The 25,119-nt window shown below is 45.4% G+C and overlaps 1 protein-coding gene across 4 annotated transcripts in view; it reads left to right on the top strand.

Annotated features, from left to right (window-relative positions):
- Nucleotides 1–14,089, top strand: part of IKZF3 (IKAROS family zinc finger 3) — a 58,906-nt gene extending 44,817 nt beyond the window's left edge. For all 4 annotated transcript variants that reach the window (XM_083583137.1, XM_083583138.1, XM_083583140.1 and 1 more), the window contains one exon: nucleotides 9,039–14,089. In XM_083583137.1, coding sequence (XP_083439263.1) covers nucleotides 9,039–9,754 — 716 coding nt within the window. In that variant the 3' untranslated portion in view covers nucleotides 9,755–14,089. The remainder of the gene's footprint in view (nucleotides 1–9,038) is intronic.
- Nucleotides 14,090–25,119: the final 11,030 nt, after the last annotated feature.

Here is a 25,119-nt window from a genome sequence, read left to right as displayed (position 1 = left end):
TATTCTCAGTACATGGAGTAAAAGGTGGAGCGGTGGCAAGAGTTGCAGACAAGTAAGGCAAGGTATCGTGAGAGAACATGTCTGTGGCACAAATTTTAAACGAGCTTAAGTCATTTTCTCTCCCAAAGGAATTCTGGGGGCTGTAGTTCTTTGAGAGGAGGAACAGAAGTCTAACTGAGGAGACACAGACCCCTCACCAAACCAGAATTCTTTGGAGGAAGCCATGACAACTGACATAAAAACAACGTATGTTAATTTTGTAGATATGCCCTTTGAGCTTTTATGACCTGTTAACAGGGGCCTGCTTCACTTGGTTAAGGCACATAAAAATGTAGTGTGTTATGACCCAAACAACAGCCTTGCTGTGTGAGCTAAAGTGATCAGGCCTGAGACACACAACCTGGCATCTTTATTTTCAAGGGAATGCAAGATGTATGACTAAACCACCTGACAAAATAGAAGCTTTGTTTCCTACCCAAATTTTACACAGCTAGGGTGCCCTCTCCCTGATGAGAAGGGCATCCCTCTCTCTTCCCTGATAGGAACAGTTATCCCACCAAAATAGACTGATCATATATATATATATATGTCAAGGATGGGATGATACTCACACAAAGGATCCTGGCCAGGGATCCTTCTAGCAAGCAAAACTAGGAAAAGGTGAGACACGGGAGAAGGAGATGCTGCAGACACCTGTTGCCTCTTGGGGTTTGGCTGGATAGTCTTCTCCGAATTCAAACAGCGAGAAAACTGCTTTTATAGAGACATGGGGTGGAAGGCAAAGTCCTGTTCCACAGGATCCAGAATGCCACAAGGTTGCAAAAGCAACACTGCCAAAATACAGGTTCTAGGTATCAAAAAATGTCTCAATATTGTCCTCTTCACGTGCTGGGAAACACAATCCAATACATAGGCCACAAGTCTCCCCCATATTGGCTAGCAAAGTCCAAATTGCTTGCACCACAGTTTTGGCTTGATTTTCACACTTCACATCCACCAGCCCCAACCTTGTTTTGCTGCTTCCAGCCTCTGTAAGCAAAAACCGTTCATATACACACAAGCCCAAATAAATATATCCATTCTGCTCTGTGGTTGCGATGCAGTTGCTAAGGCTCCTTATCTTCAAGTTGAAACAAGCTGCTAGTTGAAACTGCAAAGCTTTCATTTATTATGCTAATTTTTTAGTCTATCTGGGTCAAAAGCAGCTAACTTAAAATCGAAGGACAAGACAGAAAAAAATGGGTAATGCAATGATACATGTTTTTAAAGCATTATATGCAATAAAGAATGTGTACATATCATAAGCATAAATACCTCAAACAACCATTGACTTACAAGGTTGCCAAATATTCTTCTGCTTTATTAAGCTTGCCAACTTACTAAATAATACAACAAATGCATTTTAATCATGACAATTGACACATCAAGCATCACAAACTTTTATGGACTAGTACTCATGTCATTTTACTTATTTATTTATATATAAAAAATTTGTATAGCCCTGTTTCATAAAAAATATATCAACGTGGTTTACAGCAGTAAAACCATTAAAAAGTTTAAAACACCTATTAACCATGGTGAGAGGATGTATTCTTAACTGCCTGCATAGGACTAGTGCAGGGATGTCCAACCAGTAGATTGTGATCTACTGGTAGATCCCTGGCTGATCCTGGTAAATCATGGGATCCTTATCGTGTACAAAAAGTCATGGGGGAAAGGCTAAAAAACAGTGCAATCCTCCCCAAAAAAGCTCAACTCTGGGCACTTCACGTCTTAAAAAAGCTAAACAATTCTGGGCAATCCACCCACCTCACACATGCTCCTCCTCCCTCCAATGCCAATGGGTAGATCACTGCCAGTTTTTTTCCATACTGGGAGTAGATCACAGTCTCTTGGGAGCTGGATATGCCTGGACTAGTGGAATAGAACAGTTTGCAACAGGTGTTTAAAAGTTGGCACAGAAGGCATCTGCTGAATCTTCATTGGTGAAGTCTTTCACAGGACTGCACTGATGACATTAAAGACTTGGTTTCTTGCTTAAAGAGGTATGGCTAAAAAGGCCATGAAATCGACACAGAAGTTCTTCCATATTTCTGTACAAAGATCAAATGCGTATAAGATAGGAACACCGACCTTAATCTATAGTAGTAATTTGTGACAACACAGTCTTCCTGGCAATACTAAAACGAATTAAAAATTTGAAGAGGAGAAGAAATCCTCAGTCTGGATGAAATCTAATTCCCTGATAAATTCTTTTTTTAAAAAAAATCTTTATTAATTTAAATTACACACTTATACAAAGAATTTACAAAGAATTTACAATCTCATACTACAAAAAAATTAAAGAAAAAACAATTAAGAAAAGAAGAAAATACAGAAAAAATAAAGAAAAAGCAAATTTGCGTACATAAAAAAACCTTAATCTTCCTAATTAATACTTAATTAAACACTTAGATAAAAAAGACTTCTGACAAAACGAGTCTTCCAATCATTCTCATTGTGCTGATTATATTGTCATTGTTTTTTCCACGCAGTTTTATATTCTTTAATATTATTCCCGTCTACTCCACAAACGGTATTTGTTGTGTTTACAAGTATCACTAAAGTTCTGCTAATATGGTGTGATTGGTACAATATGATCTTATATAATCCTTAAATATTCCCTGATAAATTCTAATACCTACTCTAGATGCTCTCTTTTGTTAGAGGATTGTGACTTTCACAACAGCATTCTGGGTAACTGAAATGCTCTCGCAGTGGGCTCTGAACGTTGTCACTTTTGCTGTCCATTTCATTTTTTTTTTGCATAGAGATGGATCTGCTTAAATCTAATAGTCCTTAAATTGCCTCAAGAATTTTTGCGGCATTTTCTGAAACAGATGGAAACAGTTACCCTTTCACCTTTTTAAAAGACAAACACAAGTTTGCAAAACATATTTATTAGACGAGTATATCACCTAGGAGCTGGAACTGAACATAGCTTGCTTCCCCAATAAGCAAATAGCAAATTCAGGTTTGCTGTTGTGTAACATGTGCAGCATGTTTAAGAAGAGGCACAAGTACAGGTGCTATGTAGTGTTCAACTAAGAAAACAAAGTCCTTTTCACCAATTAAAACACCAGCAAACTTGAGCCAACGGGTGCACACTCAGTAGGGAGATGAAGCCAATGGCGAATGCAATGGACCTGTATGATGAAATAAGTGTTTACAAACATGTACTTGTCACACACATTATCTGCTTTAGGTATCAGGCAATGCAGCCTCTAAGGCTGAATTTCCCCATGCGACTTTGTACACTTTTGCCAGCAGCCACGATCATGGACCAAGGTGTGCAAAATCCTGGTCACATTATTATTATTCCGCCATCTGATTCAAAGAGTCCATAGAACCCCCTTCCCTCATAAAGCTAACAATATAAAGCAAACATCAAGTTCTGTACCTGGGATGCCGTAACAGAGAAGGCCTTGTTCCATGACGCTGTCCAAAAACTGTTGTCATTGGTGGGAATGTAAGTAGGGCCTCTCCCATAGATCTTAAGGACCAGGCTGTCAGGGGAGACATGTGAGGCCTAGCCTTTCTTCATATGCTTGTGTACCCACGTGGAAGATTGTGTGTGTGTGTGTGGGGGGAATTCAACAATGTGAACTGAGCTGCGATGGCACCTGCCTTATTGGGGTAAGATACAACTTCTGCAAGGTACAGGTTGGCAAACAGTTTCTTGAGGAGTGGGTTAAGAAAGAAGGAAACACGGGTGTCACCGCAGCGCTGTTTTCTGACGCTATGTTGTTGTTGTCAATTTAAAAAAATTAAATTACTCCATGCGGTGGGGTTTCATATAGTGTGACTTTTAAAAAGTGACTCACTCTCTGTTATCCACTAAGGCGCACTCCCATGAGCCTCTTGTCTGACCTTAAGCTGACTTTTCATTAAGTACTAGAGAGAAAAATTGCTTGGAGGAAGATGTTTGGATCTCTTCCTACCTAGGTCATCCTTTCCCCACCTGGTGCCCTCCAGATGCTCTGGCTGTGGCTGATGGGAGCTGTAGTCCGAAATTTCTGGAAGGCACGAGGTTGGGGAACACAGACATAGGCATTAACTCAAGTAGCAGAGGGTTAGATACCAGGAACTGGACAATAATATTAATGGATAACCGTTTCTGGGTCCTGTGCTTGGGGGAAACTGAGGTGATTATCTGGTATAGAACCTGAGCCTGGTCTACACTCACAGCAAAGCATGGTGGGAATAAGGAGCCAAAGAGACTTGAATCGATATGAAAGAGGTGGTAGGCTGTGCATCTTCAGATGGCAGAGTATCATCTTGTGCTAAAATACGGAGAACCATTTTAGCAGTACTCATTTCCTGCTCTGCTGGTCCTCTGCTTAGGAGGATTCTGCCTCCCTTACAGAAGCATTTAAAAATGTCACACCCAGGGCCGGATTTAGGTTTGATGAGGCCCTAAGCTACTGAAGGTAATGAGGCCCTTTATATGTCTAGCCGTCCTTTGTCAACAACAAATTGTCTCTGTTTTTCATGTTGAATATATGGTATACGGTAATTTATGGACCTAATAGGTCCATTTGCACATAACAAAATATGTATATTATCAAAGTAATTGTTGAACTGAAATACAATTAAGAAGAAGTATATTAACAGTGAAATACAATTATGAAGTATATTTTGGGGGGGGGGCCCAAGAGAGTGGGGTCCCTAAGCTACAGCTTGTTTAGCTTACACATAAATCTGGCACTGGTCACATCCACCAACCTGCACCTCTCCCAAGTAGTACAGTCCATTTCACCATCTTACGACTTGGAGCTTAATTAGACATTGAGAGGAGAGTGATGACATCATTACTCAGTGTGTTACCCTGCCTTGCAGCCAGGGAACGACAGAGCAGCAAGTGGCGTGACTGTGTTACTGTCATCTTAGAAATAGTAAAGCCCCGAGGTACTAAAATGGACTGCACCATCTTAGACAGTACCAGACAAGCAAGGGACCATATTTTCAAATGCATATTTTCAAATGGGGGACCACTTTCTGCAAGTAGAAACAAGGACTGGAAGAAGCAGGCTGGGCTGATCTCACAACTTTCTCTTTGATGTGTTAGTTTACGGAAATGGAGTTACATATTGGGGGGAAAATGGCATTCCTACCTGCAGTTCTGAAGAGGTACAGGCCATGCTACCACCTTAGGATGGGAGAGAAATACAATCCAATTTGCATTTAAAGGGAGCCTGTCTAAGTTGCAATTTCTGAAACAAACGTGCAAACTGAAACACAGCCTTCCCTTCAAAAATGTACACTTTGCTGAATTTTGCAATGCAGTTCTGCGGCCAAGTAATATGTGCAAAAATGCATGTACCGGGGCAAAGCGTACATAGAAATGCCTGTATTAGTGAAAATAGGATGCAAACACATTATGTAAAGGAAGGGAAATTGCTTTGCAGAAATGTGGATATTAGGAGAAAATTGCACTTAAAAGCTGTTGGGTTTTCAGGACTTATTTTTTTTTAAGGAATTGCAAACAGATGTGGAAGTGTGGAGAATTGAACTTAAGGTTGGGAAAATAAGCAAATGTGAGGAACCGAGGTTGTCAGATTTTCTCACTCCTGCCCCTCACCCTGCTGGATGTGGAGAGTAGGCCACAGTTCTCTGTTCAAGCCCCACAGTCCCTGGTTGGGAAACAAGGGAGGGCAATGAGCTTCATAGAACAAGGCCAGGTCAAATAAAAACATTAATTGAGAGGGTGTAATCGCTGAAATGACACCCACAACTCTACACCCGCCCAAAACAATGTCATAAGCGTGTGCATTGTGGGTTGTTGTTTCTTTTAATTCCATGTTCTTGATCGCAGTTGAAATTGCGCCAGTGTTTTCTGGGTCACTTTGTGGTTTGCCACCTGTGATTAATACCCTTGAGTGTCTGCAGCTGCCGCTGTGCGATTAAGTGGACCAGATTGGGTACAAATGAGCAGGTGGAAACCATAATTCCTATATGTCCTATTTTTTACTTAGTGACTCAAACATTTCCGGTTTGGGGTTTGCCACAGGGTGGAAATATTTCACCCTCTGCTATCTCTTTCCCTACCAGGTTTCTGCTTATATACCAAAGGTGAACCTTTTCTGACTACCCCTACTCCACAAACACTTTTTCTCTCTCACAGTGCTAACCCCCAAACAGGAGGTGTTTTTGAGCTTTTGAAAGCTTCTTCCCCCTTCGGCTCCGGCCTAGTGTTAACTCACGAGAGGAGGAGTGCTCATTTGGAATATCCAGAGACTAAAGCTAAATGTAAGGGGGAGGGGAGCTACCCCTGAATTTTGGATCAAGCAGGAAGCCAAGAGCACCTTAGCATTACAAAGTTGTAATTCAGAATTACTGATTCTGCTGAGCGGTATCAAAGCCAGTGCAGTGCTTGGAGGAATACAGCAAACCAGGATAGGGCTAGTGAGTCATATGCAAAGCATGGCAGAATCTAGACTTTCCTTTCCCCCCTCAAACACAATAGTGGTTATCTAGTAGAATGCAAATTTACTGGTTAGGTAAATAAAATACTTTATGGTTGGTAATCCTAATATTTCTCCATTCTAAACATGTGTTGTAAGGTCCACAACAGCAGTCTCCCCATTTTAGAATGCAAAACATACATTTTCCCACAGCCAGAAGGAGAAACGTAGCATATATTTTTTCAAGGCAAAAATACTGCTCACACCCGTCTGCCAAATAGTTGAACTGTTGCAACTTAGCCATTCTTCACCGAACTGTGGCCAGAAATACCTATTCACCACGTAATTTCACCATGAAAGTTTCATACGGATAGGACAAACTGCCTTTGTTGTGTGGTGAACAGAACGTTTTAAGCTTCCTCTAAGAGAGAATGCTAAAAAGCATCAAGATGTTTTGAACTGTGGATCTAATCTTATAGAAAAAGTCAGCATTCCCAACATTCTCTCGTCCTCAAATGGTACCAAGAAAAAGCAATAGCCAAGACAGGACTGTGCAGATGAAGAGAGGGAGCCATGCGAATTGGAGAAGGTTTGGATCTTAATGACCGGGATGACCAAAGGCAGGGATCCAGGGATAGCTCCCCACCCCAGTGGCACCTTCTGTAAGTGCCAAAGGTAAAGCACAGCCATGAGAACACTATTGTAGCAATGGCAGCATCTTCTCGCCATCCCTGAAACTGAGTTGCAACGACTGCACTAGCAGTTCTCATATCGGAATGCAGCTTATATTGATGTTTCGCAACCTTAACCTGTTGCAGGATCTTAGCCAGAACCAGTTGAATATAGCAGAGCATACACAGACTTTCAGAAGCAATCAGTTGCAGGCAGGTAGGATGAAGCAGGAACAAGACGCTGGTACCAGTAACTTGGTTACTTAGGGGTGTTTATTATTTACAGCAGACTTTACAAGTTACTATGTACGGGATACAGACACGGATCTTAACTCTCTCACTGAACAAACTCCAAACGACTCTCAGAACACCACACTGACCAATAGCAGAGTTGTATCCAAGGTCCCATATCTCTAGGAAGAATAACTCCCTCTGCTCAGTCTCCTTGGCCTTCGGCCAACTTCTTAATTGCTTTGTGGGAAGCTGCATCAGATAGCACGTAGTCAAAAATCCCAAAAGTTTATCTCTGCAGAATGTACAGAGATGCACAGTAACTTCCCGGGGCTTGCAATACAATATACCAAATATTTGTAAGTCTTCCTATTGCCTGCACAGAGCCCGCCCTAACGCTGGGTATTTTCTTAGTTAATCGTATTCCTGAGTTCAAAACAAGAAACTGAAAACTTTCAGCATCCCTTGAGAAACGGGGCTAATTTTCTTTGATTCATCTTTTCTAGAACTGGCATCTGAGTCATAGACAAATGTCATTCTGTGGGGGATTTTTTCTTTTTTCTTTTTAAAATTCCTTTTATCTATCAGATGGATCACAAGATTGACAGAGAATCTTGTCAGCGGGTTCTCAAGCACATTACTAAAGAAACGTGAGTGGTTGGTTTCAAACCCATCCACTGAAACAGCCTGCCAAGTTTCGTGGTCCTTGAGTCATAGTACTGCCAGTGATAAATATCTCAAGGGTTTGACATTCTAGTTTCTATCCTTCAAGCACAGATGATTTTAATATGAAAAACGCCATTGCCTGCTGTGTGTGAAAATGTTGCTAGTGGCAGCAGAATTCCATTGCCTTATGGCCAAGGCTGAATGGATCCCGTGGTACTCTAACTGTACCAGAGAAATGCAGAAATCAGTACTAGCTGCAGAATTCAGCTGCTGGAGAATGTCAGCTTCTGTTTAAAAAAGGCAGGTTTCGGGACCGCAATACCTCAAGTACCGCCTCTTTCCACATGAACCTACGCAGACCCTGAGATCATCTTCTGAGGCCCTTCTTCGTGTGCCTCCTCCTTGTGAGGTCCGGAGGGTGGCAACACGAGAACAGGCCTTCTTGGCAGTGGCTCCCTGTCTGTGGAATGCTCTCCCCAGAGAAGTTCGCCTGGTGCCTTCATTATACATCTTTAGGTGCCAAGCAAAAACATTCCTTTTTAACTAGGCCTTCGGTTGACCTGATGGACATCCTAGACTCTTTTAAAATGCGGCTCTTTTTTGGGGGGGGGTGATATTGGGATATTGTTCTTATTTTGATTTTATATATTGTGATCTTTTTCGTGAGCCGCCCTGAGACCTCTAGGTATAGGACGGTATATAAATTCAATAAATAAATAATAAAATAATCCTTAAGCTAGACCTGAAAGTGTTCAGGGAATGCTAGTGAAAGGAACAGGACAGGTCGCGACAGAGTAGAATTTGTAATAGGGGTGGGGCCTCAATACCCCATGTATTGTTTATAATAGTATCTTATATTACGATGTTGCGCACTGCCCTGATACTTTAGAACATGGTGGCACAGAGATGCTTTCATACGCAAAAAGTATTTATTTATAAAAATATTTTCATGCTGCCACGGTATAAATGTAAGGTGGTTTTAGAACTTTACCCTGTAAACATCCTCATGCATCTTTCTGTCCCGCAGGTGAGAAACGCTCCAGCTTTGAAGTGAATTACAACCCCAGCTTTGTGTACGAGAAGGAGAGGGAGGCCATGTTGCAAGGATGCCTGCTGGACCAACAAGCCATCAACAATTCCATGGGCTACCTTGGCGCAGAATCCCTGCGCCCGCTTGTGCAGAACCCGGCGCCCCCGACCTCGGAGATGGTGCCCGTGATCAGCAGCCTGTACCCCCTGGCGCTCACCCGCTCTGAAATGCCCAACGGCAACCCTCAGGAAGTGGAAAAGAGCCATTCCCAGCTGAGAGACAAGGCTATGTCTTCCGACAGAGGCCTTTCTCCAAACAACAGTGGCCAAGATTCCACAGACTCAGACAGCAACCAAGAGGAGCACCAGACCCTTGCCTACCACCAGAACCAAGCGGCTCCTCCTCCTCTGCAGGCCCGTAATGGGCTCCTGGTCTACAAGGAGCACCCCAGGTCCTATGAGATCTTCAGGCCGCCCGTCGTTTGTCCTCGTGACGTCTTGAAAGTCTTCAACAAGGAAGGCGAACCCATTGGGGTCTACCGATGTGACCACTGCCGTGTCCTCTTCCTGGATTATGTGATGTTCACCATCCACATGGGATGCCACGGCTTCCGTGACCCTTTTGAGTGTAATTTGTGTGGCCACCGGAGCCATGACAAATACGAGTTCTCCTCCCACATAGTCCGTGGCGAGCACAGAATGGGACTGAAATGAGAGCAGAACTTCTCCCATCAGTTTCTGGGGCAACTCGTGCACCGTAACCTAAAACCAGTCCAAAACCAAGTTCGAGTATTGTGTGATTTCTACCAAACAACCTGGGGGGTGGGGGTGGGGAATTATAACTTGTGGGTATTTCCTTGACTCCATGGATCTACAGTCTTCAGGCTTCCTTGTCCAGGAACGTGGGGAGTTTAAGACTAGTTTACATTTGTAGTGTAGTCAGATTTTTAAAACCCTTAAAAAAAAAAGTGGAGAGATTTCGTTAACATTTTTCTGTACCAGCTGTAAAAAAGGTTCGGCCAGAGGGGAGGAATCTGTAGGCCCCAAGCCCAGATGTGGCTGGACTACAACTCACATCACCCTTAGCACCCCTCAGAAACGTGAAAAATTAAGCGGTATATAAATGTCTTAAATAAAAATAGAGAAATGTTGGCCATGCTCTCTGAGGCTGATGAGCGCTGGGAATCCCACAGTGTCTGAAAAGTCCTTCGGTGACTCAGCTTTGGGTTAGGCTCACAGTTTGCAATGCAGACCTGAAACTAAGATGGCTGCCCCAACAGTGCTTAACTTCTGAAAACAACAACAATGGCGGAGAGGGAAGAAAGGGTGTCAGGGCTTAGTTTCCAGCATTTGGTGCTTGGAGATGGCTGGACTTAACCCTGCTTTTTGTTCATTTTTCAATTATTCCAAGACCTCAGGCCAGTTTATATAATCTGCAGAGTGAACTGAGAAAGTAGCTTTTCCACCTCATGTTGCGAGTGAAGGAAGCTGCCCCTGATTGTCCTCCTGACCCATTATTGTAGGGATTTAGGCGGTGGAGAGTCCTTTATATCATCTGATCCTCCTCCTCTTCCTTTTTTTTTTTAAGCTGGAGAGGCTAGGGACTGAACCTGGAACCATCCATTTGCAAAGCATGGAGCTATAGACCCCGCCTGTGGGAACCGCATGTTTTGATTGGTTCACCCTAGGGACGCAAAATAGCGCCTTGCATTTAGAAAAGCAACATGCCAGAAACAAGTCTAGATTGCAGGCCATCTCCCAAGCATGCTGTTTTCCTGAGGGGAGTGGAGAAGTTATTCTGTCAGAGAGCATTCAGTCCATTGATTCCCTTCCCAAAGGCAGGTCTCCTAAGTAGTCCAACCCACATTCTTCCCTTGGCGCCCTGGCAATGAAAAAGAGGGCTTATCTACACTTACCTTTCTCCCTGTTCCTTCCAGGCGCAGGTCTGCACTTAAAAGCTCCATGCCCAAACATTTGCCGGGGGCGGGCTGAGTTGCCTAGCGCAAATATCAATTGGGGTTTTCTGTGGATGGCTGTTTGCTCTGATTGAGCTTTAAAGAGCAGGTTTTCAGCGGAAAAGGTCTAGGCCAGGGGTCAGCAACCTTTTTCAGCCATGGGCCGGTCCACCATCCCTCAGACCATGTGGTGGGCCAGACTATATTTTTTTGGGGGAAAATGAACGAATTCCTATGCTCCACAAATAACCCAGAGATGCATTTTAAAGAAAAGCACACATTCTACTCATGTAAAAACACGCTGATTCCCAGGGCCAGATTGAGAAGGCATTTGGGCTGCATCTGGCCCCCAGGCCTTAGGTTGCCTACCCCTGGTCTAGAGCAAAACCAAAAAGGGGCGATCGGACAGGGAGCAGGTGATGTCTGGAAAGAGTGGAGGAAAGGTAGGTGTGGATAAGCCCACAGTTATTGGGCTAAGATTGAGCCCTGACCTCAGTGAGTTGTAGCAGAGGTGTGACTTTAGTTTTATCCTGTCAGTAGCAAAGATGTAAAAGTGGTCTTTTGTTCTTGTCACACTGGTGAGCCTTTTTATATATGCCTTAAGGGCAATCTGTGCTATTTCCATCTCTCTCTCTCTCTCTCTCTCTCTTGTTGTTGGTGTGTGTGTGTGTAAAAGAGAGAAAATACACACACACACACATATTCCCTCTTCCTCCCTGTCTTTCAGTTCACAAGTCATTATCCTTCAGGGGCACCTCTGTTCCTGGACAAATCACTAGTCCTGCATATTTAGAGTTGCCAGCTTGCAACTTCAGACAGTACTGACTATGGATGGGTGAATCTACCAAATTTCAGTTTCTCTCAGCTTCTTATTTTTTCCAGTCATGTGTTCAATATTTCCACAACAGCCATCAAATCTAATGCGCACCTCAATTTTCAGAACCTTGAAACAAAAAGAGTATTTGCTGGCGAATGTAAATGTGCCATCAAGTCTAATCTGCACCTTAATTTTCGCAACGTAACTTGGCCAAAAAAGGTGAGCATTAGATTCGAGTAAATACGGTATTTGCATGTAATTTTCGCAATGTGATTTCCTCTAAGATAATGCATTTATTTTCCACGCACAACACATACATATGTGCATATCTTTCCCCTGTATATGTATTTTGGTACATGTTACTTGGTTTGAGAACTTCACTGCAAAATTCAGAGCAGTTCAGCATGTGAATTGTTTCAGAAATGGTGAGATAGGTAGAATCACCTTTAAAGGTGAACTTAATATAATTTATTTCCCACCCCTAGTTCTGACCCCACCTCTTAACAGGGTCAGTAGGCAGAGCTAAGGACGTGTGCAGAGGAAGTCAACCAAGATGAACAAGGGTCTGGAAACCAAGCCTTATGAGGAATGGTTGAGGGAACTGGGTATGTTTAGCCTGGGAAAGAGACTGAGAGAAGATAGGATAGCTGTCTTCAAGTATCTAAAGGACTGTCACATGCAAGATGGAGCAAGCTTGTCTCCTGCTCTGAAGTGCAGGACCTAAACCAATGGCTTCAAGTTATAAGAAAAAAGATTCTGACTAAACATCAGGAAGAAGTTTCTGACAGTAACAGCTGTTTGACCATGGAACTGACTCCCACAAGAGGTGGTGGACTGTCCTCCCTTTGAGGCTTTTAAGCAGCATTTTGGATGGCCATTTGTCATGGATGCTTTAGTTAAAATTCCCGCATTTCAGGGGGTTGGACTACATGATCCCTGGGGTCACTTCCAACTCTACAATTCTATGATTCCCCAAGTTGGTGGGGCTTATTTGACAAGAAGAAACCAAGCCTTTAGGGTCATTGGCCCTGTTTTCTGGAATACTCTGCCAACAGAGATTCAGCAAGCAGCTTCTGTTTCAACTTTTAAATGCCTGCTGAAAACTTTCCCATTCTATCAGGCTTATGCAGGTAATTAAGAATATGCGCTAGCTGATTTCTGATTTTAACATTTTATGTCTTTTTATTGTATGATTTTATGTATAAATGTAAACTGCTGCGAATTTTTTATAATCTTTATTTTTTGTGGGGTTTTTTATGAATTTAAATATTTTTTATAAATAAGGGAAAAGGAAACAAAACATTTAAGAAGTAGGGGGCATGGAGAGGGACAGCTACTCCACTCACCCAAAAACACAGGGACAAATTGTTTGCAACCCCTGAGTGTAGCAGTTTGGAGCCTGGCTTCACCCCAGTTTTTTGGATTACCCCTGTATTGGGTAAACCTGGATTTGCAAGGGGAAAGCATTGAGATAGTTGTCACGTCCTGAGGACTACACAAATTAAACGGGAACACAAACAGCCGCGAACCCATAGTAAACTCTGGTGTTGGCAAACCCACATTCTGGATTTGCTGAAAAGAAGTCATCAGAAAACATTCTGAAATTAAGGGTGTACCGTTTAGTTTTACCTAACATCTTTTTTTTGAGATAAACGTGGAGGTTTTTGCTGGGGCAAAAATGGCAGGTTAATTTTGAAGGAGCAGAAAGAAATTTGATGACTAGCCAAATTTCCCAGTGAGGAAGGATCCAAACCTTCCTGTGTTGCCGCTGCTCCAGCCTAATGGGTCTCTCAAGGGGGAAATGTGGAAGGGGTTTTGCAGACAGCAAAAAGCGTTGGTAAAAGACTAGCAAAATTTCCCAGCAGGATCGGGTGGGGGTAAGGGGAGCCCTTCGTATCCTTGCTTGTGAACCTTCCTTGGGAGTTGCTCTTGCCTCTGTTGAGAACTGGCAGAAGGAAGCCACTGTTGCCTTGTGATAGGAAACCCTCCATGGAAGCTGAAAACGCCATTGCCTTACCTTGGAGGGCCGCGAATGTGCCTCTGCATTAACATTGCTGCTTCTGACTACTCGTCGCTCATGGCTGTCGCTCTGAAGACAGCACGCCGGCGTGTTTCTGCTTCGAAAATAGGTCTCTGCACTTGTTCTGGAGTTCTTTCGTTCCAGTCAAAGAATTAACGGGAACCTGCTGTCATTCCGAGTGTGTTTGTTTTCAAAAAGTGTTATCTACAGTGTAAAGTGATGGATTTATTTTTTAATACAAAGTGCTTTTTTCAGTACCCGTGCCTCTGTATGTTTTGGTTTCTTTTTCCAACAAGGTAATAAAGGGGGAGGCACCACATGGTTTGGAGCACGTCTTCCTGAACCGGAAGATGCAATCGGTGTACAAAAGTCACTTGAGATGCTTCGAAGCGGAGACAACTTAGCAGCACCCAGTTGCCACTGTCCCAAGGAGGCACAGCACAGGGAGAGCAGTGTGTGGGCACACTCACACGCCACAGCCCAGTGGAGGAGAGGGGCAGCAATGCTGCCACAGACTCTCCTCCTTTCCGCCTGACCTGGGAGCAGAGCTATAGCTCAGGCTTCCTCAAACTCTGCCCTCCAGATGTTTTGAGACTACAATTCCCATCATCCTTGACTACTGGTCCTACTAGCTAGGGATCATGGGAGTTGTAGGCCAAAAACATCTGGAGGGCCGAGTTTGAGGAAGCCTGCTATAGCTGCATGCTGGAGCCAGGCTCCAATGAGGGAGCCTGTTATGGGGGCGGCTGGTCACACCCATTCCCAAAAAATGCACCTGGGGCCGCCCCCATCCCTGCTATGCCACTGCTTCCCAGAGCCATTGCAGCTGTTTCCATGGGCCCCGTCTGCTGGCAGGGGGCACCGGGACATTCCATAATCAAGTCAGAAGCCATTGCAGCTTTAGGAATTCCAGGACCATCCCAGCAAAATCGGGGCAATTGGAGGGTATGAAGTATTGAAATTGGGATCATGTGTAACTGCCCTGCAAGCATCCTGAGCACAAACAATGATGAATGAGCATTAAGAAGCATTGCAGCAGAGAGCCTGGCTAGAGTGGTTAGTTACTGTTCTATGCAGGTTCCCTGGCCTCATCAGAAATAAGGTTAGTTTAACTGCTAACTCAGCTTGTAGTGAGTTTCTGTGAGCAGGTGAAGACAACTACCCCGCCTCCTGCCACTTCGTGTCTTCTCGCCATCCTTGAGAATTTGCCTTGCAGCCTTTTCTCTCTCTTCCTCTTCCAGCCACCTTGGCCCAAGCTGCACCTTAAAGCCACCCACACACATTTTCCCACTTCGAGTGAGCACGCAACCACCGAAAAGGTGAGAAGTTAAGACCTATGGGTATCGTCTAACATTCTTTAAAGAGGTTTTCACAGCCCTTAGAAGACACGTTCCTGTATGTTTGCAAGGTGAGGGACGAGGGAGGAGGGAGGATTCCGGCAGATACACCATTCTGTGTTTTCCAGAGGCTGCAGTTTTCTTTTATGGTAGACACAATGACATCAATTATTTTAATCCTAGAGTCCTTAGGCTGGAGACAGGCAAGCATTGAAGGATGTTATGAGTGGAATGTCAAAAACATTACTGGAAGGCTCATAATTCAGTGGGTTAGAGAGCAAAAGTTTCTCAAGCAGAAGGCCCCAGAATCTCCATCTTGAAAGGATTTGGGGGAGAATGGTCACTTACACCTCACCAAAAGAGGGCCTGGATATTGCATGGCATTTGCATCTGCCAAGTTATATAGGTGCAAATTTAGAAATATTTTAATATACAGTACTTAACTACAAATTGAATAGGAATATGGTGTTTGTCACCACAGTGGGGAAGACTCTGGCCAGCAGACCCATGGGTCTGCAGTCTTATTTGTTGATAGGCAGCTTCAAAGTCCCTGGTCTCCCTTCACTGGGTTAGCATTTTTAAAAATTGGACTTGCCCTTCAAAGAGAGAACTGTCCTCTGCCATGTAGGACACACGGCCACCCTACTTGGGTAGGTAGGCGTCCTGGGGAAATTTGCTAAAGTTGACTCTGGGGAACTAATGCCAGACAGAGTATAGATCAGTTTCCCCTTCCTTAATCGGGGGTGGGGGTGGTCCAGGGCTTTTGCCTGAGCACTTGGACACTTTAAGTGCAGACGGAATGAATGGCAAACATGTCTGTAAAGGGTAAAGGGACCCCTGACCATTAGGTCCAGTTGTGGCCAACTCTGGGGTTGCGGCGCTCATCTCGCTTTATTGGCTGAGGGAGCCGGCATACAGCTTCCGGGTCATGTGGCCAGCATGACTAAGCCGCTTCTGGCGAAGCAGAGCAGCACACAGAAACGCCGTTTACCTTCCTGCTGGAGCGGTACCTGTTTATCTACTTGCACTTTGACGTTCTTTTGAACTGCTAGGTTGGCAGGAGCAGGGACCGAGCAATGGGAGCTCACCCCATCGCAGGGATTCGAACCGCCGACTTTCTGATCGGCAAGTCCTAGGCTCTGTACAGCGCCGCTCTGTACTCTTGCTCTAATGGCACCCCTTGTCCTCCACAACCTGGTGCCCTCCATAAGTTGCTGGACTCCAATTCCCATCAGCTCCAACAGTGGGATGATGCTCCCAAAGGATGATGGGAGTTGTAGTGCAGCAGGATATGAAGGGCACCATTTCTGTGATTTTCCTGGAACTGTGCACTATTGCATTTCCATCCTGCCCCTCCTCCCTGCCCCTTATCCACAGAATGAAGGAGCCTTTCTCATTTCTTCTTCACAAATTATGACGGGCGCTTGCTTTGCAGTCAACTACCTCCTCCTCCTCCTCTTCTTTTTCTCCTCCTCCTCCTCCACCGCAGTAACAGGAAGAACACCTGCCGGATCCACACTTCAAAAGTGTTCCCATCAAAGACCCAAAAAGGTGCAGCCAGCCCTGACTCTGTGGTTTCTGAGAATTTGAATAAAACTTTCCTCTCTTCAGAAATGTAGGGAGTGCAGGAGGAGGCAAGCAATCTGAAAAGAGCGCCCAAGGACAGAGGCAAGAGGAGCGAGGAGGAACAACCTTGCTCGGGTTCAGCTTTGAAAGGCTCAGTAGGCTGCTAGTGCAATGCGGCTACTAAAAAAACAAACCCAAGCCCCGCTGAGTTCAGTGGGACGTAAGGGTGTCTAGGATGGGAACCCTAAGGTCACGCCAGAGTCTCCAGTTGGAATCAGTGGGTCTTAAAAATTCAGAGGAACATAGAAACCTACCTTGGCACCAAGTCAGACCATTGTTCTATCCAAGTCAATATTACATGCACTGACTGGCAGCAGCACTACATAGTTTCAAACAGGAGCAATTCCAAGTTTCAGCTGGAGAAGCCGGGGATTGAACTTGCAACCTTCTGCCTGCAAAGCAGACGCTCTACCGCTGAGCTACAGCCCATGCCCTAAATGTATATGCTTTTACCAAATCCTATACCCCTTTAGTTCACAGTCACACCCTCACTGTCTATGCAGGGTTGCTCTTTGGTAGGAAAGAAAAATTATTTCAAGCATTACCCCTGTGTGAATGACCACAATCTCAATGATGGAGAACTGGATATGGTGTAACCCAGGCATCCCCAAACTCCGCCCTCCATATGTTTTGGGACTACAATTCCCATCATGCCTGGCCACTGGTCCTGTTAGCTAGGGATGATGGGAGCTGTAGTCCCAAAATATCTGGAGGGCCAAGTTTGGGGGTGCCTGGTATAGCCTCAGCACCAAAGCATCAGTAGATAAACCCTCACTTTTATGGCCTCTCTCTCTGACCTCATGCATGCCAAATTTCAGTGCTGCACACGGCACTGCTGAAACTGGAGAGCCCAAAGTCCTTCACTGGGTGGAGGAAGAACCTCGCTGCCTTGGTGAGTAGCCAGCAGGAGCCTTATTCCCCATGATTCTCTTTTAAATCCACCCAAGGCGGCTGGCATCGCCCACACTTTGTGAGCCCTCATCCCTACATGCAGGGAAGCTCTGCTGGATGACCCACAGCAACCCTGCTCGCTGCCACCCAAACACTGCAGAGCCGTTTTGCCTTGCAAGGTCACAGCCTGGATGCTGTGAGAGAGCAGAGCAAGCTGTCGCATCACAGAGTTTCCCTGCAAGCCCTGAGAGAGATGGGTTCACTGCCTTCTCCTCCTCCTCCTCCCTGACCACAACAGAGAGTGGGGTGAGGCTGTGGCGTGAGCCTGGCTGTGTGCTCAGGTGGTGCCGCTCCCTCTTCTCTCTCACTTCCTCACAAACGCCTACGAGGCATCCAGGGCCAGGGGCAACGGCCTCCAGCTACTTGTCATCCTCTGTGTGTGCCTCTCTTGCTCTCCTGCAGCTACAGGATCCATGCTGCGACCATTTTCCATGGAGGGAGGCTCACACCAGAGCCAGCAGCAATTAGGAGGATGCTACAGGCTGTGGGCTTGTTAAACTGCTTCCTCCAGGCTCCTGTACCCCTGCAAAGCTCCATGGTGTGCAACATGCAAAAGTGTTTGAGGATGGGCTGTAGATCAGGGGCAGGGTTGCATCAGCCTTGCATGCACAAGGTTGCGGGTTCAATCCCCAGCGCTGTCTGAAACCCAGGAGAACTGATGCCAGCTCCAGCTCATCCATAGCTCCTCTGGTTCCCTGTCTAGAAAGGATACCTCATCCAAGGGGTATTCTGTTTGTTGTACCGCTTCCCCCCCCAGAAAACTCCCTCTTTGCCGCTGAATCAGAGCAAATGTCAATCTGCAGGAAACCCACTTGACATTTGCTCCTATTCAACAGTAAAGAACGGGATGTCCTGGGGGAACATGACGGGGCAAGGGGAAAAGTGGACAAGCCCTCAGAGTATACAATGCAGCCTATGTTTTCTAGTGTAGGTTTGAACCCTTAGTTTGAACTAGGGACCCCACGGAAGGGATGGAGGAATCTATCACAGTTTTATTTTCTCTCCGTTTCTCATTTTTCAAATCTGAGGTTCCGTTCTCCACATTTCCACATCAGCTTGCTGATGAAAAAGTCCTCAATAACATTCTGTTGTTCATTTCTCCTAATATACGCCGTTTCGTATATCGTTTTGCCTGATGGGAAAAGAAAACACTTTGTCATTTGTGTGCGCTATTTCCACTAATATATGCATTTATATGCACCCTCCACTCAGCACATGCATTACTTGGCTGGAGAACGGCACTGCGTGAAGTTGGTTGCGTTTCAGTTCACATCTCGCTCTGGAAAGTATGAATTAGGTAGGTTCACCTTTAAATGTCTCTCCGCCCGTCCCTTTGCTCCATTTGTGCAATGTGAGCTGTTTTACTTAGGGCTCATCCAGGTGTCTGTGACTCAGTGCTGAGGCTGGGGGGAAAAAGTCAAATAAACATAAGCAAGAGAGTCGTGCTGGATCAGGCCCTGGGCCAATCTGGTTCATCAGTCTGTTCTCGCAGCAGCCCACAACACTCTATGAGGTGATTAAGTGCTGTCTGTGGCTGTGCCTCACTGCTGAGGCCACTCTGTGGGATTTTGTAGACATGCAACAGTTGAGTGGGGACGTGTTTGCCCTGCACCCCTCGCCCCAATGAGGTTTGAGCTCCCATCTCCTGTCTCCCAATCAGTGCCAGATTTACGTATAAGCTAAGCAAGCTATAGCTTAGTGCCCCACTCTCTTGGGGGCCCCAAAAAAATTTAAAGGGAACAAACCTGGATGTACATTTCTACAATATAAGATAAAAAACAAATAAAATGGCTTTAGATACCTATTAGGTCCATAAATTACCATATAGCATATATTCAACACAAAAGTGACAATTCGTTGTTGACAAAGGACTGCTGGACATATAAAGGGCCCCATTACCTTCAGTAGCTTAGGGCCTCATCAGACCTAAATCTGGCCCTGCTCCTAATCCCATGTCCTGTTCGGTGAGGCTGCTGTCGGTGTTTATCTGTGGCTTCGCTTGGCTTACAGGCGAAAAGGTCTTTGCCTCCTTGGGTAGGTCTTCAGTCTTTGCCCCAGGAAAACAGTGTGTGTGTTGCCCAGTCCTCCTGCTCAGGGAGTTATGCGGGTCCTGCGTTACATGGAGAGTCCATAACTTCCTGAGGAAGACCGTTCCACTGTCGTACAGCTCTCACTGTCAAAAAGGTTTCTCTGGTGTTTGGTTGGAATCTCCTTTCTTGGAACTCGAAGCCATTGCTTCAAGTTCTACCCTCTAGAGCAGGAGAAAACAAGCTTTCCCATGTGACACCCCATCAGATATTTGAAAATGGCTACCCGATTTCCTCTCAGTCTCCTCTTTTCCAAGCTAAGAAGATCCTTCAACTATTCCTCATAAGGCCTGGTTTCCAGACCCTTGATCATCTTGGTTGCCCTCCTCTCCACGCGCTCTGGCTTGTCAATATCCCACTTAAATTGTGGTACCCAGAATTGGAGGCAGTATTCTAGGTGTGGTCTGACTAAGGCAGAATAGAGTGGTACTATTCCTTCGCTCTCCTTCCTTCCTTTTTGTGTTGGGCTCCAAAACACTGCTATTACTACCACTACCACCAGAATCATCATTATTATTTATTCCGAGGAGCTCAAAGTGGCATACAGCCTTCTCCCTCTTCCTATTTTATCCTCAAAACAACCCTGTGAGGTAGGCTTAGGCTAAGAGATGGTGACTGACCCAAGGCCACCCACTGAGCTTCATGGCCAAGTGAGGTCCAAGTCCCAGTACTCTAAGCATTAGACCCCACTGGTTTCTGAGGAACGTGACAGGGGTTTGTGTGGTCGCTGAATCCCTGCCTGTATGGACACCAGGGGTCTTGTTGTAGCAGGGGTTGCTGCTGCCCGTGCTGCTTGGACTGGTAGACAGGGGGCGCTGTGGCACCATGGTGTGTGCGCTGTGATATCATAACATTATACACTCATTGGCTCCCCCGGTGTAGAGGCAGTATGTGGGTGTCTTTGCTAGCACAGCCCCAGACTGGTGGTATTTTTACACCAGTTTTGTCTCTGTGTGTCCCCCAGGCAGAGAATGTGTAGCAAGGGTGGCCAACGTGGTGCCCTTCAGATTGGAAGGGACTTCCTGCCATTTTAGCCATGCTGTTTGGGGCTTATGGGAAGTGGCCATGCCACAGCATATCTCAAGTCCCAGCCTAATGGGAATCTAGGATTGCTCTGCCCATCTTCATAATCCCACAAATAGTTGTGATTTGTCAGAGGAAAAACAAGGCTGACTGTGGTCCATACAGATGAGCTCCTCAGTCAGTAGAGCACGAGACTCTTAATATCAGGGTTGTGGGTTTGAGCCCCATGTTGGGCCAAAGTTTCCTGTGTTTCAGGGGGTGGGAGTCGTGGTCCCTTCCAATTCTATGATATACGTAAAACAAGCCTGGTTCTGGGAAACGGCTACCTTTTCCTAAAAACACAATTTCAAAGAAATCGGCCCCTCCATTATCATCACCAATTATCTCCTTGAAAACCTCTCTTGTATTTATTTAGACTGAAGGTTCCCTTCGCCTTACAAGCCGCAACCTTTGCTCCCTCTGTGTTGTATCTGCTTTTTCAGTCCACGCAGTCATCAGAATTAGGTGCTGTTCAGTCATTTCTTTACAGTTTAAACCCCAAGTGGCTAAAAATACCGCGTCAGGGTCTAATAAGCACAGCTCGCTGGAGATATTTCTGTCTGGGACTGGGAACTGAAACCCCTAAGGCTGGTCATGGGCTGTCTACCTCAGGATCATGTGACTCAACCAGCACGATGAGAGCACATGGCCACCCCCAATGTCACCCCCTTCTGCCTATGGGACCCAGGGCACAGATGAGTAAAGGGCAGCTTCCAGGTATTCAATCTACAAGTAGAAGTCCAGAGGAAGTGGAGCAGAAACAAAACAAAAACCTTCTGATTTCTTCTTCCTCCTTCTCCTCCCTCCCCCCCCCCTTACGTGCTCTGCAAGAGTTCTATGTCAAATGATCAAATCATTGTCATCATAATCAAATCCGCTATTATCAGTTTGCAGAATAGGTCTCTTGGCAAAAAGTCAAGAAGAGAAATACTTGCATGGGCCGCTAGGTGTCATCTCTCTCACACAGAGAGACAATATAATCAACAAACAGGGCAACTGATAATCTAGAAGCAAAGGTTCTCAGGTTTGAGTTTCCAGGAGAATTTATTTATCTTGCAAAAGTCTAGTCCTCCTGTACCCAATGACCCACCACTGGGGTTTCCTTCTACTTCCAGGGTTCTTGTTATCACTAAACTAGTTCAGCTGCTCTGTGTGCATTGTGTATGGAAATTCACTCAGACTGCTGCATACCAACTAGAGAAGCACTTATTTTAATAATAATAATAATAATAATAATAATAATAATAATAATAATAATTTTATTTGTACCTTGCCCATCTGACTGGGCCCCCCAATAAATATAAAGACATAATTAAATGTCAAACATTAAAACTCCCATATACAGGGCTGCCTTCAGATGTCTTCTAAAAGTTGTATAGTTCTTTATTTCCTTGACATCTGATGGGTGGGTGCCACCACCGAGAAGGCCCTCTGCCTGGTTCCCTGTGACTTTACTTCTCACAATTAGGAAACTTCCAGAAACCCTCAGAGTTGGACCTCAGCGTCTGGGCAGAACGATGGGGGTGGAGACACTCCTTCAGGTATACTAGGCCGAGGCCGTTTAGGGCTTTAAAGGTCAGCACCAACACTTTGAATTGTGCTCGGAAACGTACTGATATGTTTACGTTGTTCCTTTTTATTATTTCCAGAAAGGATTCTTCATTCGACTTCTGCTGTTACATATTTTGAGGGCTGTTTGAGGGTGATTAGGGAAAGAGGGCAAGGAGAGAGATTGAAGAGAAACAGGCAACACACAAGGGCAACCTTGCCATGGTTTTGCATTGTGTTTGTGTGCGATTTAAAAACTGTTAGGAGCAATGACAACCAGAAAACAACCAAAAAGTAAACCTTGATTCAGGACTCTCAAATGCTAAAGGATAAAGAATGGGTGGTACCATGAGGTAAGACTTTGGGGCAGGAGGCCAGAGCCCCACTCAGCAGAATGACAGGAGGATGACAGTTGGCTTGTCACATTTTGAAGAAGGCAGTGACGACTGGTGCCCATTGCAATTGGTAGGTAGTAAGGCAGGGAGGTGGATCTAGAACTGGTGACAGGAAGAGCCAATCCCTGACTGGGTGCAAATAAGAAGGCAGGCAGGTGGGGGGGCTGGCCGGCTGGCTGAGGATGGGCTTGAGGTTGGTGGGGAAGGCTCCCATTCGCCCTAATGGCCCAGTGTGTGTTGGAAGTCATATGACCATTTAAAGAGCCCTTCCATCAGACCATGAAGACCAGAGCCAGTGTGGTGTAGTGGTTAAGAGCGGTAGACTCGTAATCTGGTGAACCGGGTTCGCGTCTCCGCTCCTCCACATGCAGTTGCTGGGTGACCTTGGGCTAGTCACACTTCTCTGAAGTCTCTCAGCCCCACTCACCTCACAGTGTGTTTGTTGTGGGGGAGGAAGGGAAAGGAGAATGTTAGCTGCTTTGAGACTCCTTAGGGTAGTGATAAAGCGGGATATCAAATCCAAACGCTTCTTCTTCAGAGACTGAAGTTACCCCACTGTGGTACCATTGGAAAAAACCCAGAGTGTTTCCAAAGTGTACTGTGGATAGGGATACACTAATCTGTCACTTTTGGTTTCAGTTCCCTATAAATCATAAACCGATGAGGAAAAGCGGGAGAACTGAACCTTAGACTGGAAAACATGAGAATCCGAAATGGACAAAATTTACCCATCCCTACTCTCCACAGGATTCACAAACGGACTCTTCCTTAGGCTGGTTTCTTCCCAACTGCCAAGGTGTGTGCCAAGCACCTCTGTGAGCTCAAAAAGGGATGGATCTGGGTGGGTACACACATACACACAGGGGTCCCCTGCCTCAACACCACAGCGGATCCTAGCCAGAGAATTTGGGTAGTGATGAGAGAGATAGCCCCAACATGCTGGCACACACAGAACCAGAATGGATAGCCAGTGGCCATTTGTGCCACAGGTGCATCTTCTCTTTGCAGCGGCAAAAACTTGTAAAGGTTGAGATGGAGAGGGGAGGAGCTCCTTCCGATTGTGTTATTGCTGCTTCTGGATGGTAGAGTCAATCACTTGGGGCTTCACTCTTTTGAAGACCCTCCAAGTGTCCCTATTTTCCAGGGACGTCCCTGATTTAGAGAAGCTGTCCTGGTTTCTGATTTGATCCCAGAATGTCCCACTTTCCCTTAGGATGTCCCTATTTTCATTGGAGAAATGTTGGAGGGTGTGGAATTACCTGACCCCCAAGCCGTCTGAAGGCAATCCTGTAATAGGGAAGGGTTTTTTAAAAAACATTTACTGTTTTATTATGTTTTTATATATGTTGGAAGCTGTCCAGAGTGGCTGGAACAACCTAGTAAGATGTGTGGGGTATAAATAGTAAAAGTATCCAATTATGGAACAGGAGGCCCCTATTTTCATCGGAGAAGTGTTGGAGGGCATGTCTTTCAGAGATGTAATAAATGGGTTTCTTCCTGCAGCACCTCCGTGGTCCCTTCTCTCCCCAACCACCTTTCTATTCCTCCCAAGGAGGGATAGGAGTGGGAGGTCAAATGCAGGCCTCCAGGCCCCTGCATCTGATCCTCAGTGTTCTCCCCAGGCCACGCCCCTTCCCTAGGCCACACCCCCTCACCAGCCCTGCTTCTTTGTGCCATCCTCAAGTGTTTTTGCCTGGCTGAAATGTGTCATTGAACTCTCTTGCTTCCCGGCAAGGAAGGTAAGAGACGAATGCCCAAGTGCATGTAGAAACTAGCCTCCTCTACAAAGGTAAAATTCACATCTGTGGGTGGTGTGTGAATTATGCTTTTCCAGTCCATACAGGGTAGGCTATTTGTTTTCTTCTTCTTTTTACTGCTATCACATTTACCACAAACAAACAAAAAGAGCAGAAAGGAAACCTCTTTTTTTGTTGATATTGCTAATTGCAGCAAGGAGGGGGCGGGGAGAGAGGATTTTTGTCAGAATCACGCCAGGGGAGGGGAGGATTAAACCTCGAATCTGGATGGCAATTCCCCCCCCCCCTTGCCTGGGATTAATTTCTCTAATCCCCCCATGTGGCTGCAAGCCACTTGTATTTAACATATTGCACAGTTCAGCCTTTATTTGTTTTTTGTTTTTTTTTGCACTGCTGCTCTTTGTCCTAAGAGGTGAGACCAGTTCACAGATTTCCAAGTGGTTTGCTATCCTGGGACTGCTCAGAGCCGTGCCTTCCTGGCTGCTGCTGCTCCTACTCAGCTTCTGCATGAACACAGGCCTTTC

The sequence above is a fragment of the Podarcis filfolensis genome (genome assembly GCF_964270895.1).
Source record: "Podarcis filfolensis genome assembly, chromosome: 13".
NCBI classification, from domain to species: Eukaryota; Metazoa; Chordata; class Lepidosauria; order Squamata; family Lacertidae; genus Podarcis; species Podarcis filfolensis.
This window is presented reverse-complemented; position numbering and strand designations above follow the sequence as displayed.